At 37.0% G+C, this 21240-nt stretch overlaps 1 protein-coding gene and 1 long non-coding RNA gene across 3 annotated transcripts in view; one reads left to right on the forward strand and one right to left on the reverse strand.

Annotated features, from left to right (window-relative positions):
- Nucleotides 1-21240, forward strand: part of GRM5 (glutamate metabotropic receptor 5) — a gene marked incomplete at both ends in the record, with an annotated part of 544042 nt that overhangs the window by 399283 nt on the left and 123519 nt on the right. For both annotated transcript variants that reach the window (XM_082844898.1, XM_082844897.1), the window contains one exon: nucleotides 804-1039. In XM_082844898.1, coding sequence (XP_082701024.1) covers nucleotides 804-1039 — 236 coding nt within the window. The remainder of the gene's footprint in view (nucleotides 1-803; nucleotides 1040-21240) is intronic.
- The window catches only part of LOC309965420, a 252681-nt gene that overhangs the window by 115787 nt on the left and 115654 nt on the right, over nucleotides 1-21240 (reverse strand). The gene's annotated exons all lie outside the window — the stretch shown is intronic.

The following is a 21240-nucleotide window of genomic DNA, read 5'->3' on the forward strand; positions in this document are numbered from 1 at the left end:
ATTTCAAACTCTTTTATTTTAAAATTCCTACATTACTTTGAGTGATCAGTGCATAGAATGATATTAATATTGAGGAGTATGATCCCTGTCACCATCTTTGATGGCCTATTGCTAAGAAGTTCTTTCAATCACTCTAATGTAAAACATGATTTCATATGCGTTTTTTAAATGCGTTAGAGAAGTACCATGGGATAGGAAAGAGGAATATGGACTATAAGGACTTCAGTTTGAGGCTCTGATGAATCAATATTTAATAGAATGACCGTAATCAGAAAGTTTTTCTTTTTTAACCTCTTTATCATCACTTGTAAACATGGAAACAAGCGAATATCCTGTCATAGGATGGTTAAATTAACATAAGGTATATTTTAGAAATATTTTTCATTTTTACTTTATGATAACTCTAATGATTATTATTAAGTAAAGGAAAAGAATGTATTTAAAGTTAACTTGACCTAGCTATTAAACATTCAGTAAATAGTGTGAATGGTGATATTATAGAGCTTCCATGCATATACTATATTCTACAACCAGTAAAATTCTGTCAAAAGCATAAGGTTATTCTCTGCAGTTCAAGGTAAGTGAGACAGGTACCTTCCAGCATTCTTAGACCCAAAGTTTCCATTGTGTTTTGCACTTTTTATCCTAGAAAGCTGCTATCTCAAGAATCACGTAGTATAATATAAGACCATAGTGTGGCCTGAGTGCCATTTAATGACTAATGTTTTCAAGATGACAGCAAGTAGAATAATTTTCTTAGAAGGTATCTGTTCTAAGCTGAGGGTTTTTTTGTTTCCCCACAGTGACGGCTGGGCTGACAGATACGATGTGACAGATGGATATCAGCGAGAAGCTGTTGGTGGCATCACAATCAAGCTCCAATCTCCTGATGTCAAGTGGTTTGATGATTATTATCTGAAGCTCCGGCCGGAAACAAACCTCCGAAACCCCTGGTTTCAAGAATTTTGGCAGCATCGTTTTCAGTGCCGGCTGGAAGGGTTTGCACAGGAGAACAGCAAATATAACAAGACTTGCAATAGTAAGCAGATTTATTATTTCATTTAAAGCGGATATGGCTAAGGCTCCAATGTAAGTAAACTGTGTCATGGGGATAGTGGCTGTAATCTGTTAGAGAGGAGGATTCTTACATAAAGTGGGTGTTGCTCCTTAGAGTGGTAAGAAAAACATATGAGGGTAAATGTTCACTCTATTAAGATTTCAGACAATTTATTTATATTTATATCATTCAGGAAATTGGTACTGTGCTTAAAAGATAATGTGAGCTCCAGAAAGCACTCTTCTTGACATCTTTGAAGGCAAGAACTACATTCTGGTCATTTTGATTAGCAGTTAGCACAGTGTAAGGCACATAGCAAGGGTTGCATGTAATGTGTCTGAAGAATGAATGAGTGAATGTTGAAGGACAGAGCCAATTCCTACTTCCATCAAAATACTATAAAATAGTAGCAAGGATTTGCTATGTATAATTATGATGTTTCAGGAGACATAACCTAAGCAGAGCCATTCACTCAGTTATTCATCAAATACAAGGATTCACAACGTGCCAAACATCGCTTTACTTGTAAGGGTATCAAGAAGAGGAAAACAGATCCTGCCCTCGAGGGGTTTAGTGTCTAGTTAGGGAGATCGTCAAGCAAACAAAACTTGTAATTCAGTGTTGTAAGCAACACAATATGGGTTTTAAACAAAGGGTTCGGTTAGTTTTATTTGTAGCACATCCAAAGGGTATCTTGACTCTAAGAACCAGGGAGGGTCAATGCTGATTTGTAAGTCAAAGTGTAAAGGTTAAGGTTTGTTAAAACCAATAAGGGATTTGTTGAGACTGACATCCCACATTGTGTAACAAGCACCTCATATGCATTTGCCAAGGAGTAAAATGTTTTAGTTGGTGGTATAATGTCTTTATCATCATGATGCTGGCACAGAAGAGTGCACTGGGGCAGTGAGGTTGAAATCCTGGCCCACGAACGAATTCCAGTCCACAGAGAAGTGGACTCACCAAAACGAGGAAAATAGGAACAATGTAGTGAATTTTTTATAATGCATTTCCTCCCTGAGTTCACATCCATACTATGTTTTTTCTATCAGCTCATTCTTTTGTGAAAATGAATGAGGTCGTAAGTGGTGATTTGTAATTATCTTTCAATGTCAGTACAAGTAAAACGAGAACTTGGCAACCTTGTGTCAGTTCCTAATTCGGCAGTGGTGGAGGAGAGAGATGCTGGAGTGTGGCGTGGTACTGCCCAATGAAATCCAGGAATCACAGAAGCCTGGTGTGAGACTTCATTTGCCTCTCTCTTGCTTTAGATACTGCTGACTCTCGTCCAAAATCTTCAAATGCGCATTCATTTCCTTTGTTTATACTTTCATGAAAAAATGTGTGTGAATACACAGGATTGTGACTTGTGTTTCACAATTTGAATGTTTATAGCCAATTTTATATTTTTCACAGGTCTATCCAGTTTCTGAAGGACACAAACTTCTTTCTTCTCTTGAGATTTGGGGAGCATGTGGTCTCTGTGTACCGATTCTATGATTGTGTAGCGATTACTCTATGTAGCTACACTGGAGGAGTTTTAGAGGGTCAGCAGTAGATCCAATCTCCTCTCCAGTTTCTCTTTACTAAGGAGTTAGTGACAACCCCTAACCAGTGTGACTAAGTGAATTTTTCCAGTTGGTCTTCACCCTCTTTTGTACTAATGTTCTTCCTTCCCCACTCCTTTTTGTGTGAAATGTCTTCTCCTTGAAATAATTCTTTGTTTCTCTTACTTTTTTTTTTTCTATTGGAGGTCTTATTGAGATATAGTCTTGAAAAAGACTCTTTGACTGATTTCCATAGAAAAGTTATTTCTATGGAAATTGTTCTATAAAATTCTCCATTTGAACTTGTTGCTATAGCTCTCTGTCTTTCACATGAGCACCATGATGTGACTTCTCTGCACAGGATCTGTTCCTTACTCTAGTTCTGGAAAGCATTCTTTAGTCCCGCCCCCTTGGAATCTTATCTGTCAACAGATGTCATTTTGTACATAAAAATAAACAGTTATATGTAATATCTCTGTTATTCTTCTCAATGAGGGAAATAATATTATTATCCTTACTTTAAAATAACAAAACTAAGATTTGGAGAGACAAAACAACTTGCTCAGGAAAACATTAGAACTTAGAATTGAGCTCAGATTTGTCTAAAGTTTAACCAATATGCTATTCTAAAGAGAGAGAATATTATAGTTTTAAAAATCACTACCAAATTTGCATTCTATAATAGTTAACATATAGGTCAAAGATACAAAAAAGAAAAATAAATCTTAAAATTATTTGGGTACAACTATGGAATGCGATAATAGATACCTTGATATGGAATGCGATAATAGATACCTTGATATTCCTACTCTCTACTTTTGACCATATTTCCTTATTTACTCAAATGTCCTTTCAGTATCCCACTCCATATCTTCAAAAAGACCCCAGGTAGTTTATTCTTATCTGTAACACTACTGAATATGAGTAGTGTTTTCCTAAATATAATGTACTTTCATCAAGCAGTGTGCATAAGACAACCACTTTTGAGTTGGAGTGGTAAGTTGGAGCATATAATTCATTGATGGCAGGCAAGAAATCTTCACCTTATTCATTGTCTACCGTACCTAAAACCTAATAGATAGTTCAGTAAGTAAAATGGCTTGACACAAAGAGTGGAAATACCCATAGCTGAATTACTGCTTATTTTTCTTAGAAGCTTCCTGAAAGGCAAAGTATAAAAGCTAGGAGAGGTATCTGAATCTGGTAGTCCAGAATTAGCAGTAGCCTTATACAGAATGAGGTATAGAAAAGCTCGGAGTAACCAGAAAGTTAAAGGAAAACTCTTAATATTGAATAAGTAACAGAGCCATCCTGGAAATAGACCAACTCCTAGAAATTAATTCCGAATAGATTAGAGCTAAGTGATTATAGGTGATTCACTTCGTTGTACAGCAGAAACTAACACGACATTGTAAAGCAACTATACTCCAATAAAAAAATAATCTGTCGATTTTTTGATGATGGCCATTCTGACTGGTGTGAGGTAATATCTCATTGTAGTTTTGATTTGCATTTCTCTAATGATTAATGATGTTGAGCATCCTTTCATGTGTTTGTTGGCAATCTGTATACCTTCTTTGTAGAAATGTCTATTTAGGTCTTCTGCCCACTTTTGGATTGGGTTGTTTGTTTTTTAAGTATTGAGCTGCATGAGCCACTTGTAAATTTTGGAGATTAATCCTTTTCCAGTTTCTTCATTTGCAAATATTTTCTCCCATTCTGAGGGTTGTCTTTTCGTCCTGTTTATGGTTTCCTTTGCTGTGCAAAAGCTTTTAAGTTTCATTAGGTCCCATTTGTTAATTTTTGTTTTTATTTCCATTTCTCTAGGAGGTGGGTCAAAAAGGATCTTGCTGTGATTTATGTCATAGAGTGTTCTGCCTATGTTTTCCTCTAAGAGTTTGATGGTGTCTGGCCTTACCTTTAGGTCTTTAATACATTTTGAGTTTATTTTTGTGTATGGTGTTAGGGAGTGTTCTAATTTCATTCTTTTACGTGTAGCTGTCCAGGTTTCCAGCACCATTTATTGAAGAGGCTGTCTTTTCTCCATTGTATATTCTTGCCTCCTTTATCAAAAATAATGTGACCATATGTGGGTGGGTTTATCTCTGGGCATTCTATCCTGTTCCATTGATCTATATTTCTGTTTTTGTGCCAGTACCATACTGTCTTGATTACTGTGCAATAAATGCTGGAGAGAGTGTGGTGAAAAGGGAACCCCCTTGCACTGCTGGTGGGAATGTAAATTGATACAGCCACTATGGAAAACAGTATGGAGGTTCCTTAAAAAACTAAAAATAGAACTACCATATGGCCCATCAATCCCACTACTGGACATATACACTGGGAAAAACCATTAATTCAAAAAGAGTCATGTACCACAATGTTGATTGCAGCTCTGTTTACAATAGCCAGGACATGGAAGCAACCTAAGTGTCCATCGACAGATGAATGGATAAAGAAGATGTGGCACATATATACAATGGAATATTACTCAGCCATAAAACGCAACAAAATTGAGTTATTTGTAGTGAGGTGGATAGACCTAGAGTCTGTCATACAGAGTGAAGTAAGTCAGAAAGAGAAAAACAAATACCGTATGCTAACACATATATATGGAATCTAAGGGGGAAAAATGGTCATGAAGAACCTAGGGGCAGGACGGGAATAAAGACGCAGACCTACTAGAGAATGGACTTGAGGACACGGGGAGGGGGAAGGGTAAGCTGGGACAAAGTGAGAGTGGCATGGACATATATCTACTACCAAATGTAAAACCGATAGCTAGTGGGAAGCAGCCACATAGCACAGGGAGATCAGCTTGGTGCTTTGTGACCACCTAGAGGGGTGGGATAGGGAGGGTGGGACGGAGGGAGATGCAAGAGGGAAGAGATACGGGGATATTTGTATATGTATAACTGATTCACTTTGTTATAAAGCAGAAACTAACATACCATTGTAAAGCAATTATACTCCAATAAAGATGTTAAAAAAAATACTATGAACAAAACACTTGGAAGACAAGTGCTTAGGTACAACCTACAAAATAAAATCAGTTATTTGTGAAGTATTGCCATGCATCTACACACGTCTTAAATACAACTATTTTGTATTCTGCAATAAAGTCTTTTTAATTTTGTTAAAAAAAAATCTGGATGGAAAACCAATGTGACTAATAACAGCACATTGTTAATGGCAAAACCACTAATACTACCTTAGTATAATTTTCCAAGTACAGTTTATTTTTCTTTAGACTAATGATTTATTGTAACACCTGGACAGCAGTCTTTCATATAGCCTCTTCCAATTTCTCACTAAAGTACTGATGAATACATCAATAACAAAAACAAAACAAAACTAATGTAACAATGATCTTAACTAAGAACGTCAGCCATCAGAATGCCAGTGCCTGGAGAACTTCCACTAAATAGCCATAACGCCTATGAAGTCAGACGTTGGTGCAAATGGCTAACTACTGAGAAAAACTGTTGGTGTAGCCTCCTGTCACAACGTGTATACATGTGAATACATACACACTCGTATACATACACATACATCCAGATGAGTAAAACAGTTAAGTGTGAAAAAGAAAACTAGAGACAAAACAAGCTACGGTAGGGGGATGAGGAAGGTTTTACTCAGAAAACAAATGATAGAGCATATGAGATTGGGAATATTTGGTAGTTTTAATTAAATAAAAATTTTAAAGTCCTTGTGTGAAAAGGGAAAAAAAGGCCAATATGGCAGTCTAAATATTGATTTTCTTACAAGAAAAACTCATCCAACTTTAAAATATAAATATTAAAAAACAGATAAATGTACAATGGATATATTGTACTTCATAGAACAATTAGAAATGAGTAATAAACATAAGAAAACATTCACTCCCATTGTTAATCATAAAAATACACATGTTCTTCTTTTTTCTCTTTCTGTATTTTTGAAACATTCTAAAATGAGAAAAAGTTATTTCTTATCCAAAAAACAAAGAAAAAATAACATTTTCAAATTATCATTTTAGGATGCTTTCTCCACCCCACAAACACACATGTTTAAGGAAGGCACCTTCCTTTATATGTGTGTGGTGTGTTGTAGAATAATGTATATATAATGTACATAAAACACAAAAATCTTAAGTGAATTTAAGCTTTATACATTTTTACATATATATATGTGTATATATATATATATATATATATATATCTGTAACTACCATCCAAAGCAACAATATCAGAAAGTTCTCTCATACCCAATCCCAATCAATATTATGCTCCATTAATATAAACTTTTTCAATGCCCATCAGTTTTGCCTACCCTGTACATCATACAAATGGAATCTTACATTATATACTTGTTGTGTCTGGTCCTTTCCCTTCAAAATAGTATTGTGGGATTCATCCCCATTATGTGTATCAGTAGTTTATTCTTTATTGCTGTGTAGTGTTCCTTTGTATGAATACATCAGAATTTATCAGTTCTCCTATAGATGGACATTTGGATTATTCACAGTTTTAAGTATTATAAATAAAGCTTTTATGAACACTCTTGTACATATCATCTGGCAAACATATATCCTAATTCCTGTTAGATATATACCTGGTAATGGAATTGTGAGGTCATAAGCTAAGCATATATTTAGCTTTCATAGATATTGCCAAGCAGTTTTCATAAGTAACTGAACTAACAAACTTCCACTGAAATGCATGAGAGTTCAAGTTGCTGTGCACCCTTAACAACAGTTGGCATTATCTTTTTTACTTTAAACATTCTGTCAGTGCTGGGTTATCATATTGTGATTTTGATTGGCTTTTCCATCATACATTATGAAGCTAAGTTCCTTTTCAAATGCTTATTGGAAAAATGGGCATCCTCTTTTGTAAAGTGTCTGTTCCAGTCTTGTGCACATTTGATTACTTTTTAATATCTATTTTAAGAGTTCCTCATATACTATGGATATGAGTTTTTTATTAGATATATGTATCATGAAAATTACCCAATTGGGAGTGTAGCTTATTACTATTTCCTATTTCTCTCATTTGCTACTTGTTTTTTTGCTACTTGTTATTTGTCCAATTTATTCTTTATTTTTAAAATATCTACCCACCTATCTATCTATTTATCTATTGGGCTACACCAGGTCTTTATCTGTGGCATGCGGGATCTTTGCTGCTGCATGCAGAATCGTCACTGCAGCATGCAGCATCTTTTAGTGGCGGCATGCGGAATCTAGTTCCCTGAACAGGGATCAAACCCAGGCCCCGGCCCCCGGCATTGCGAGCATGGAGTGTTAACCACTGGACCACCAGGGAAATCCCTATTCTTTAATTTTTTAATTCTTCCTTCCTATTGTCTTCTTCTGGATTAATCAATATTTTTTATTATCCTATGTTGTCACCACTATGAACATTTTTGTTTCATCTCAGTATAATTCATTTAGAGTTTTCAATAAAAATTCCTAAATGAATCCTTAATTTAATACAAACTACTTTATTTTTTTAAAAAATTTTTTTAAGGATTTATTTTTTTAATTTTTTTTTTACATCTTTATTGGAGTATAATTGCTTCACAATGGTGTGTTAGTTTCTGGTTTATAACAAAGTGAATCAGTTACACGTATACATGTGTTCCCATATCTCTTCCCACTTGTGTCTCCCTCCCTCCCACCCTCCCCATCCCACCCCTCCAGGCGGTCACAAAGCACCGAGCTGATCTCCCTGTGCTATGCGGCTGCTTCCCACTAGCTATCTACCTTATGTTTGGTAGTGTATATATGTCCATGCCTCTCTCTCACTTTGTCACAGCTTCCCCTTCCCCTTCCCCATATCCTCAAGTCCAAGTAGGTCTGTGTCTTTATTCCCGTCTTACCCCTAGGTTTTTCATGACATTCTTTTTTTCTTAAATTCCATATATATGTGTTAGGATACGGTATTTGTCTTTCTCTTTCTGACTTAATTCGCTCTGTATGACAGATAGGTCTATCCACCTCATTACAAATAGTTCAATTTCGTTTCTTTTTATGGCTGAGTAATATTCCATTGTATATATGTGCCACATCTTCTTTATCCATTGATCCGATGATGGACACTTAGGTTGTTTCCATCTCTGGGCTACTGTCAATAGAGCTGCAATGAACATTGTGGTACATGACTCTTTTTGAATTAATGGTTTTTTCTCAGTGTATATGCCCAGTAGTGGGAATGCTGGGCCATATGTTAGTTCTATTTGTAGTTTTTTAAGGAACCTCCATACTGTTTTCCATAGTGGCTGTACCAATTCACATTCCCACCAGCAGTGCAAGAGGGTTCCCTTTTCTCCACACCCTCTCCAGCATTTATTGTTTCTAGATTTTTTGATGATGGCCATTCTGACTGGTGTGAGATGATATCTCATTGTAGTTTTGATTTGCATTTCCCTAATGATTAATGAACTTGAGCATTGTTTCATGTGTTTGTTGGCAGTCTGTATATCTTCTTTTCAGAAATGTCTATTTAGGTCTTCTGCCCACTTTTGGATTGGGTTGTTTGTTTTTTGTTATTGAGCTGCATAAGCTGCTTATAAATTTTGGAGATTAATCCTTTGTCAGTTGCTTCATTTGCAAATATTTTCTCCCATTCTGAGGGGTGTCTTTTCGCCCTCTTTATGGTTTCCTTTGCTGTGCAAAAGCTTTGAAGTTTCATTAGGTCCCATTTGTTTATTTTTGTTTTTATTTCCATTTCTCTAGGAGGTGGGTCAAAAAGGATCTTGCTGTGATTTATGTCACAGAGTGTTCTGCCTATGTTTTCCTCTAAGAGTTTGATAGTGTCTGGCCTTACAGTTAGGTCTTTAATCCATTTTGAGCTTATTTTTGTGTATGGTGTTAGGGAGTGATCTAATCTAATACTTTTACATGTACCTGTCCAGTTTTCCCAGCACCACTTATTGAAGAGGCTGTCCTTTCTCCACTGTACATTCCTGCTTCCTTTATCAAAGATAAGGTGACCATATGTGTGTGGGTTTATCTCTGGGCTTTCTATCCTGTTCCATTGATCTATATTTCTGTTTTTGTGCCAGTACCATACTGTCTTGATTACTGTAGCTTTGTAGTATAGTCTGAAGTCAGGGAGCCTGATTCCTCCAGTTCCTTCTTTCGTTCTCAAGATTGCTTTGGCTATTTGGGGTCTTTTGTGTTTCCATACAAATTGTGAAATTTTTTGTTCTAGTTCTGTGAAAAATACCAGTGGTGGTTTGATAGGGATTGCACTGAATCTGTAGATTGCTTTGGGTAGTAGAGTCGTTTTTACAATGTTGATTCTTCCAATCCAAGAATGTGGTATATCTCTCCTTCTATTTGTATCATCTTTAATTTCTTTCATCAGTGTCTTATAATTTTCTGCATACAGGTCTTTTGTCTTCTTAGGTAGGTTTATTCCTAGATATTTTATTCTTTTTGTTGCATTGGTAAATGGGAGTGTTTTCTTGATTTCAATTTCAGATTTTTCATCATTAGTGTATAGGAATGCCAGAGATTTCTGTGCATTAATTTTGTATCCTGCTACTTTACCAAATTCATTGATTAGCTCTAGTAGTTTTCTGGTAGCAACTTTAGGATTCTCTATGTATAGTATCATGTCATCTGCAAACAGTGACAGCTTTACTTCTTCTTTTCCGATTTGGATTCCTTTTATTTCCTTTTCTTCTCTGATTGCTGTGGCTAAAACTTCCAAAACTATGTTGAGTAAGAGTGGTGAGAGTAGGCAACCTTGTCTTGTTCCTGATCTTAGTGGAAATGCTTTCAGTTTTTCACCATTGAGGATGATGTTGGCTGTGGGTTTGTCATATATGGCCTTTACTATGTTGAGGAAAGTTCCCTCTATGCCTACTTTCTGCAGGGTTTTTATCAAAAATGGGTGTTGAATTTTGTCGAAAGCTTTCTCTGCATCTATTGAGATGATCTTATGGTTTTTCTCCTTCTATTTGTTAATATGGTGTATCACATTGATTGTCTTGCATATATTGAAGAATCCTTGCATTCCTGGAATAAACCCCATGTGATCATGGTGTATGATCTTTTTAATGTGCTGTTGGATTCTGTTTGCTAGTATTTTGTTGAGGATTTCTGCATCTATGTTCATCACTGATATTGGCCTGTAGTTTTCTTTCTTTGTGACATCCTTGTCTGGTTTTGGTATCAAGGTGATGGTGGCCTCCTAGAATGAGTTTGGGAGTGTTCCTCCCTCTGCTATATTGTGGAAGAGTTAATACAAACTACTTTAAGTTGGCTCTTGTTTATATTCAAGAATCTTACAAATATTTAAGTCTATTTATCCCCTTTCACTGTTTTCTGCTATTGCCATATAATTTGCTTTTATATGTATTATATACACTACTTTGTTTTGATTTGATTTGTTATAATTGTTGCTCTGAATGGTCAATAGTCTTATATTTACCCATGCTAGTGTTCTTCATTCCTTCTGCTACTTCCTTGCTTTCATCTCTGATTCTTTCAAGCTGAAGAATTTCCTTTAGTGTTTCTTATAATGTAGGCTACTGCCAACAAATTATATCAGCTTTTTTTCTCAGAATGTTTTTATTTTCCCTTTATTTTTTCAGTTTCATTGAGATATAATTGACATACAGCACTGCATACGTTTAAGGTGTACAACATAATGATTTGAATAACATATATCATGAAATGGTTACTGCAATAGCTTAGCAAACATCCATCAGGTCACACAGATACAACATTAAAGAAATAGAAAAAAAAGTTTTTTCTTTGTGATGAGAACTCTTAGGATTTACTCTCCCAGCAACTTTCATTTATAATGTACATCAGTGCTAATTATATTTATCATGTTGTACATTACATCCCTAGTACTTATTTATCTTACAACTGGAAGTTTGTACCTTTTGACCATGTTCATCTTAACCCCTGTCCTCCCTCCTCCCACCTCTGGTAGCCACAAATATGATCTCTTTTTCTATGAGTTTGTTTGTTTTGAAGCATAATTGACCTATAACACTATGTTAGTTCCTGGCACATAACATAGTGATTTGATATTTATATACATTTTGAAATATATTGTTTTTGAAGTATATATTTACTGAGTATAGTATTCTATATTGGCAGGTTTTCTTTTGTTTTGTTTTGTTTTTTAAGTTATGTAGAGTTTATTGTGATGAACTTTATAATTTATTTATTTGTTTTTCGGCTGTGTCGGGTCTTAGTTGTGGCACGCAGGATTTTTCGTTGCGGCACGCAGGCCGTTTGTTGCGGTGTGTGGGCTTCTCTCTAGTTGTGGCACACATGTTCCAGAGCACGCGGGCTCCAGAGCACATGGTTGTGGTGTGCAGGCTTAGTTGCCCTGCGGCATGTGGGATCTTAGTTCCCTGACCAGGGATCAAACCGGCGTCCCCTGCATTGCAAGATGGATTCTCAACCACTGGACCACCAGGGAAGTCCCTGGAAGGTTTTCTTTTGTTTAGTATTTTTCTCATTTTTTTTCCCCTTTAAAAACAACATTCTATTTGTTTTCCTGAAATCCATGATTTCATTGAGAAGTCAACCGTAATTCTTAATGTTGTCCCACTGTTGGCAATATGTCTTTTTTTTCTAGGCTTTTAAGATAGCTTTTTTTTTTAAGTTTTTGTTGACTATGATGCAAGTAGGTGTGATTTCCACTGCATATTTCTTTTATAGGGTTTCCAGAGCTTCTTAAAACCATGGATTAAAGACTTGGATCTGTGTAGAAAAAATTCCATACGTTATTTCTCAATACAGCCCTTCTGCCACATTTCTCTCTCTGCTCCTTCCAGTACCCAGTTACACCTGTGTTACATCATTTCACTATGTCTCACATGTGATATTTTCTCTAGGCTCACTTTCTTCCTTTCTTTCTTTTCTTTTCTTTCTCTCTTTTTCTTTCTTTCTTTTCTTTCTTTCCTTCTTTCATATCTCTCTTTCTCTCTGCGCTTCAGTTTGACTTTTTTCTCCTATTCTTTCTTCAGTCTCACTAATTGTGTCTTCTCCTATGTCCAGTCTGCTGTTAACCACAATAAAAATTTCTTAATTTCAGATATGGCATTTTACAATCCTAGAATGCCCATTTAATTCTTTTTATAGTTTCCAATTTTCTGTTGAAGTTCTCTTTCTCATCCATTTTTTCAACACTTCATTTGCTTGAAAATATTGATTATAGTTATTTTAAGGTCCTTTTTTTCAAATTCTAACACCCAAGATCTTCCATCAGTCTACTTCTATTGACTTATTTTTCTTAGTTACTAGTCACATTTTATGCTTCTTGATACATATGAAATATGTTTTCTTTTATGCCAGACATTGAGTATAAAGTAACCATAAGGACTGAATTTTACATTTTTTCCCCCAGTGGTTTGCCTTTTCGAGATTCAAAGCAAATGAGATGGGGTAGGTTGCAGCAGAAGGTAGAAGCAGTCAATCTCTGGTTAAGAATATCTTTACAGGACAGTTGGCATGGAATTTTAAATGAGAGTCTTGGCTAGTGTATCCCCTGCCCTGGATTACTGACTCAATCAGATTTTTACATTTTTGAGTTTTGCCCTCTAGCCTCTTGCACCATACTGTTTCTAAATTGGGCATGAGAAAAAAACTAATTGATTAATCGAAGTTTGAGCAATTTTCATTCCTCAAGTGGTGCTTTTCTGCCAAATATTATGAAACAGTGGGAGATTTCAGTCTTCTTCAAAATCATGAGCCTCTCATGAAGCTTCCAGAATCAGGAAGTGAAGCATGAGGTCAAATGGCTATCATACATTTAGGGTTCCTGGAGTTTACAAACTGACATACCAGATCATTTCAATATCCAAACGTTTTTCCGGTTTCTCTTTTCTCCAGCAGTGTCATATACTAGGTGGAATTACATCTCCCCCTCCCCAAGTCCCAATTCATATCCTTTCCCAGAACCTCAGAATGTGACTTCATTTAGAAATAGTGTCATTGCAGATGTAATTAGTTAAAATGAGGACATACTGAAGTTGGATGGGTTCATAATCCAATAAGACAGGTGTCTTTATAAAAAGAAGAGAAGGGACACAAAGATAGAGAGACACACAGGGAAAATGGCATGGGAAGACACAGCAGGAGCCTGAGTGATGCAGCAGAAAGCCAACGAATGCCAACGATTAACAGCCACCACCAGAAGCTAGAAGAGGAAAGGAAGAGTCTACCCAGCGTCTCAGGCGGAGTATGGCCGTGCTGACAACTTGATTTTGAACTTTTAGCATCCAGAACCGGGAGAGAATAAATTTCTGTTGTTTTCAGCCACCTAGTTTGTGGTACTTTGTTATGGCAGCCCTAGGAAACTAATGTCTCTTCATCTAGACCAAGCTGGATCATCAGCCTGGGTCCCTAATCTGCAGATACTCTCAGACAGTAAAGCAACTGGTGATACCTGTCCACTTTTGCAAGTTTCCTCTCTGTTAGTTGATTTTGTCTTTGTTGCTTCCACACATCTTCACTGCCTTTAAATTTTTTGGTTTTTGCATTTCTTTGACGTTTTAAAGTTATACAGTAAAAGAATTTTCATTTGCTTTCTTCTCCATTCTAATACCAGAAGTTCCTCCTTTACTCTTTATTCTTAATTGCCACAACCGTGCAATGCCAATTTTGATGTATAGATAAAGCCTGCAATTTATAATGTCTAAAATGTTGAGACTTTCATTAATTTTTGTTTTATTTTTAAGCATTTAAAAACTTAAATCAAAATATAACTATATCCCTTAAGTGTTTTAACTATGTGGTACTGTTACAACACAGATTTTATCTAGTATTAACAGTGAGCCTGATTTCAGTAAATTTTACTTGAAATGCACAATTATTTTAGACTTACATTATAAATTAATGAATAATAATAAAAGTATTAAGAATATAATTTAATTATTCTAATTGTTCATTTAAATAACCCAGTAATAAAAGCTACAGAGAATTAAAATAAAACTGTCTTCTAGTAACTGTATGCTATTCTATTTTGGAACCAATTTAAGGACCCATTTCCTTTACAGTTATACTCTGTCACCCACTGACATTCATTTACCATCTCTTTTCTATGATTTCTCTCTGTCACCTCCAGTAACTTCTAGAGGTGTCATTTATGACACTAACACAATTATTCTCACCTCCATGTCCTGAGGGCACCTCAAACTTATATATCTAAAACTAACCTCATTATAACTGCTCCAACCACAGCCCCAAACTTTGAGTTCCTTCTTTTTTGCATCTTCAGTTTAAGTAAATGATACACTCATCCACCCTGTCTCCCAAGATGTGGGACTAAGGGATCCTCTTGTGTCCCCTTCTCTCATCCTCACAGCCAACTGGTGACCAAATACTGTTAATTCTAGTGTTTGAACATCTTCCACATCTGTTCCCTCCTTTACATGGCTGCCTGAATTCAAACCTTTATACTACTGCTGTGGTTTAGATCATCATCTCTTACCTCAGGTATTAAAATAATCTCCATATTGAATCTTCTTTTTGACACTGGCTTCTTCCTGCTCCATTTTATGCTGAAAACTAGTCCCTAAACTGTCCATCTAAAGAACAGGTCTCATCATGTTACTCACATTCTTAAAGATCTTTGGTTCTCCAGTGTCTACAGAAAGGAATCCCAACTCCTTTGCTCCAGTCAAAAATCTTCAAATTCATCATTTACATTTTTCAAATCTCATCTTTCATTTCTTAAACCCATGGAATCTATGCTCCAGCCACTTCCTGATTGTGTTCCTCCATTTTTAAGTGGCATGCCCCCCTTAAGACCCTGTACTTTTGCACATGCTCAGTCTTGCTCTGTGAAAAGCCTACCTCAAGCTATTTGTCAATTCCACTGAGCTCACATTCTCCTGGTTTCTAATAACTCCAGCTGCCCATCCTCAAAGAAACTCTGTCTCCCTCACATTGCACTTCCTGTGCCTTTTGTCTTCTTTTTGTCACATGCAATCCAGATACTGAACATAGATCTTCCACTTCCTTTAGCTTTATGCCACCAAGTAACCACTCACACAGGCATCTGTGTGTGTGGCAAACTACTATCAACAAAATGAGGATGAGATAAATGGGTTCAGAGCAACATAAAAGTACTTTGGCCCCGAGGGCATTTCTGGGGCTCTAATAATGTTCTATTGCTTGAGCCAGGATGTATTTGTTTTAAGAAAAATTAATGTATGTTTATGATTTTTACCCTTTTCTGTGTTAATGTTTTAATTTAATAAGAGTTTACCTTAACCAACCCCCATCCAGATAAAAGTCCTCAGGCCACTATATCCAGTCTAACATTTCTTCCAGTCCACATTCTACCACAGTACTCTCCCACACACACTCCCACTCCCTCACCAGCTTTCTGCCACCATGTTGATTGATTCTTACCCCTTCCTTTCTCTGTAATCCTTACTTCCTTTCTTAATATTTCTACACACCAAAATAAGTAAGTTACTTTGCCCCACAGAAGGCCAATTTACTCCAGAGAAAAAAACAATGCCATCCCCATAGGGGATAAAGCAGCTACAGCAATGTAATTTTTTCCACTGTATTACACCAACATACAAACAGAAATTTCACATTGTTACACCAGCACGTAAACATGTTATGTTCCTCTTTCTCCATCAAATTATAAAGTTCTAGAGAAGAGAAAATATCTTACTCATCTCTGCTTTCCAAATTCCTAGCACAATGCCTTGTATATGGCAAGCATTTGATAAATATTGCTAAATAAATGTGACTTTATTTCTCTTAGACCCAGGTTGGGTTACAATGGCTATAGAACCTAGAACAGTGGTTCCCAATCTGTGGGCTGCAAGTCCCAGGGGTCACTGTTGATTTGTTGACTGGGTCTAGAATTCTTAGGTGGTTGAGCACTGTCAGTAGACCGAACTTTGTCTTGAATATCCTTGTGTGAACATATGTGTGTTTATACATGCATGCACCTTATTTTTATGCACAAGCTGTTGCAGTTAACAAATTATAAATTAATTTTTAAATTACTGAAATCATAGTAATTTCTTTCTACTATGTGTTTTCTACAACAGAAGATACTAAAGGTACAAATAACATTTATGGAGTGTCTGTAATATTTTGACTTTAAAACAATTTCCTTTATTTAAAAAGGCTGGTTCAGGGCTTCCCTGGTGGCTCAGTGGTTGAGAGTCCGCCTGCCGATGCAGGGGACGCGGGTTCCTGCCCCGGTCCGGGAAGATCCCACATGCCGCGGAGCGGCTGGGCCCGTGAGCCATGGCTGCTGAGCCTGCGCGTCCAGAGCCTGTGCTCCGCAACGGGAGAGGCCACGACAGTGAGAGGCCCGCGTACTGCCAAAAAAAAAAAGGCTGGTTCCACTAGCGTGGCAGTGTTTCTTTTCCCTTTCTGTTGCAGTAAGTTTCCAGATGGAGGTGTCCACATTTTCTCTAATAAAAATGTCTCATGAGGGACTTAAGGTGGGTTAGTTACAGGTTACCTCCTTATCAGAATTTTTTTCCTGCCATCTTGTTTGCTTTTAAAATGCTTTTTAGTAGTTTAGACATTACTCAAAACACTTCAGCATCTCTCCATATTGAAAACATGGCTGGAAAAGCCAAAACAGTGCATTGAGAGGAAAGAATTGTCTGGTAAGAGTAGCTGGACTATAGGAAAACTTTCACAAGGGCTAAGCAAAATAAACTGAGTGTCACAGCTACCCCCAAATTAGAGGTTTCTTGTCATAATGTACACCAACCTGTTGAAAAAGGACAGATTTTGTGTAAAAAAAAATTTAAGTATCTTTCTTTAATCTAGCGTCTCCTTTTCTGTTTGTTTTACTATGTATGAACTCATCTTTTTATGTAATGCTGATTAGCACATACTTCAGGAAAAGACTACACTAGAACAATATTAATAACCATATATTTAAGAAGAAATTTCATCACATTATATTAGTGTATATGGTGAAAACTGCTGAACAGAAGCCCCTGTCTTTATATTGGCCAAAGAATTAAGTTAGAATTTGACATGACAGTTTTGGCTTAATATAATTCTTGGAGTTTTTACACTTTGATACTTCTCATTGCCAGGGGAATAAAAATTTCTCTATCTTGGAGTGTGCTTTAAGGAAATGGAACATAGAGCCAGATCAAGGCCTCAGATACTAACGTATCAAAGCTTTGAGAAACATAAGCTGTAACATTTCTTGTTTCAATTCCAGAATTTAAGAAATGAGGGTAATTATCCATCCAAGTAAGTGTTAGTGCATGTAATTTTCCATGATGAAACTCCACCATCAAAAAGTACTCAAAGAGGGCTTCCCTGGTGGCACAGGTTTGAGCCCTGGTCCGGGAATATCCCACACGCCGTGGAGCAACTAAGCCCATGTGCCACAACCACTGAGCCTGCGCTCTAGAGCCCATGAGCCACAACTACTGAGCCCATGTGCCACAACTACTGAAACCCACATGACTAGATCCTATGCTCCACAACAAGATAAGCCACCACAATGAGAAGTCTGCACACCGCAAAGAAGAGTAGCCCCCGGTTTCCGCAACTAGAGAAAAAAGTCCCGTGCACAACAACGAAGATCCAATGCAGCCAAAAACAACAACAAAAAAATGTACTCAAAGAAATCCCCAGAAGAAAGCCACTTGAATTAGAAACTGCAAAGGCTTCCAAACTCTTAATACACTGGACCTGAAACCCAAGATGTATTAAAAATATTTAAAAGAAACCAAAGAGAGACCTGAGGAGCTTGCTGAATCAGTCACTTGAGGCACTGGATTTAGACCCAGAAGATCTATATAAAAAAACTTAACCTGTAGCTGATACTAGGTCTCCGCGAGTCTCAGTCTTCTCCTGTGTGAGACGGGGATGATTATTAAAAACAACACCTAACTCACAGGACTCTAGAGAGGCTTAAATAGGATGATGTATGGGAAGAAAATGCCTGCTTCCAACAAAGATGAAATAATAGATACTGGATTTATTCTCCTGCTTGAAATAACAACAACAAAATAAGACAAAGTATATAAAACAATAGTTTTCAAGACACTGGACATCAAGCAGTGAAGGAAAGTTATTCTTAAGAGACAGAAAATAAATGAGGTGAGCCCTCTAAGCTGAGAAGATGGAACTGTGAGTTCAGAGAGACCAAGGAAGCTAGAGTTTGCAGAGCACAGGAACAAAGAGGAGAGAGCGGCATGAAAAGAGAACTCTGGGGATCTGCAGAGGCTCCTTCTTGAGTATTCAACTGAGTGTTGATCACTACACGCGTGGGAGGATAATACTTGAGACCCGGGAAAGAACCACCCCAAAGGATTAGAGAGAACAGTGCTCCTGGCACCCACATGGGACAATGAACAGTGTCTGTCCCCAGCAGTTAGACTGGAAAAATTTACCATTCTTTGGGCTAAAACAATACTTACGGGAAACTGTATAGCATTAACTAGATATCTTAGAAAAGAAGAATATTTCAACTCAATGACCACAGATCCACCTTAAGAAATTTGGAAAAGAAGAACAAATTAAACTCAGAGTGAGTAGAAGAATGAAAGTAATAGATCAGAGTGAAAAATCAATGGAATCTAAAACAGAAATACAATAGAGCAAATCAATGGAACTAAAGCTTGGTTCTTTGAAAAGATCAATAAAATTGAAAAAATAGACTGATCAGGAAAAGAGAGAAAACACAAATTACCAACGTCAGAGATGAGAGAGGTAACATCACTACAGAGTCTACAGATGCGAAAAGGAAAATAAGGAAATATTTTTTAAAACACCTTTACCCAATAAACGTCAACTTAGATAAAACAGAGAAATCCCTTGAAATTCACAAACTATGTATGAGAGTTCACAGAAGACAGCCAGAATAGTCTTATATACAGTAAAGAAATTAAATTTGTAGTTAAAAACTTTACCACACACAAAAAAAACCATCTAGGCTATACTGTTTCACTGGTGAATTGCCACCAAATATTTAAGGAGGAACTGCTACAAATTCTACATAAACTCTACCAGAAAATTAAAGAGGCAAGAATACTTCCCAATTCAATTAATGAGGTCAGTGTTACCTTGATACCCAAATCAGACCAAGATGATCACAAGAAAAAAAACTACAAACCAATATACTTCATAAATATTGGTATAAATATTCCAAACAAAACTTTAGCAAATTATACCCAACAAATGTAAAAAGTATACTATATCATGACCAAGTAGGATTTATCCCGAAACGTAAGGTTGATTAAATATGCAATTATTGATAAATGTAATTTATTTTATTAAAAACCTAAAAAATTGTAAAATGTGTGAAAACCTAATACTGATTTCTGATAAAATTCTCAGCAAACCAGGACTAGACAGAAACTTCCTCAAGCTAATAAGTTTTTCCCCTATGATCAGGCAAAGAGATTAGCTCTTACCACCAGAGATGACAGTCAGTGAAATATACATCAACTAAAGAAATTAAAGGCAGCCAGATTTGAAAAATAAAACTGTCTTTATTAACAAATTGCATGATTTCTTGCCTAGAAAATCCAGTGGTATCTCAAAAAGTTCTAGTGAGTTCATTAAGTTTGCATTATGCAAGATTAATACACAGAAGTTCTATACAATAACAGTAAACAGAAAGTGAAATTAAAAATTAGTACTACTTAGGGAGATTGGTTCAAGATGGTGAAGTAGACGGACGTGCTCTCACTCCCTCTTGTGAGAGGACCAGAATCACAACTAACTGCTGAACAATCATTAACACTGGAACTCACCAGAAAAGATACCCCACGTCCAAAGACAAAGGAGAAGCCACAATGAGATGGTAGGAGGGGCGCAATCACAATAAAATCAAATCCCATAAATACTGGATGGGTGACTCACAAACTGGAGAACACTAATACCACAGAAGTCCACCCACTGCAGTGAAGGTTCTGAGCCCCATGTCAGCCTTCCCAACATGGGGGTCCAGCAATGGGAGGAGAAATTCCTAGAGAATCAGACTTTGAAGGCTAGCAGGATTTGACTGCAGGACTTCGACAGGACTGAGGGAAATAGAGACTCCACTCTTGGAGGGCACACACAAGTAGTGTGTGCGTCGGAACCCAGGAGAAGGAGCAGTGACCCGACAGTATATTGAACCAGACCTACATGCTAGTGTTGGAGGGTCTCCTGAGAGGTGGGGGTGGCTGTGTCTCACTGTGAGGACAAGGACACTGGCAGCAGCAGTTCTGGGAAGTACTCCTTGGCGTGAGCCCTCTCAGAGTCTGCCATTAGCCCCAACAAAGAGCCTGGGAAGGCTCCAGTGTTGGGTTGCCTCAGGCCAAACAACCAACAGGGAGGGAACCCAGCCCCACACATCAGCAGACAAGTGGATTAAAGTTTTACTGAGATCTGCCCACTAGAGCAACAGCCAGCTCTACCCACAACCAGTCCTTCCAATCAGGAAACTTGCACAAGCCTCTTACATAGCCTCATCCACCAGAGGGCAGACAGCAGAAGCAAGAAGAACTACAATCCTGCAGCCTGTGGAACAAAAACCACATTCACAGGAAGATAGGCAATATGGAAAGGCAGAGGGCTATGTACCAGATGAAGGAACAAGATAAAACCCCAGAAAAACAACTAAATGAAGTGGAGATAGGCAACCTTCCATAAAAGGAATTCAGAATAATGATAGTGAAGAT

Source organism: Leucopleurus acutus, assembly GCF_964270905.1.
Source record: "Leucopleurus acutus genome assembly, chromosome: 8".
Classification (NCBI taxonomy): domain Eukaryota; kingdom Metazoa; phylum Chordata; class Mammalia; order Artiodactyla; family Delphinidae; genus Leucopleurus; species Leucopleurus acutus.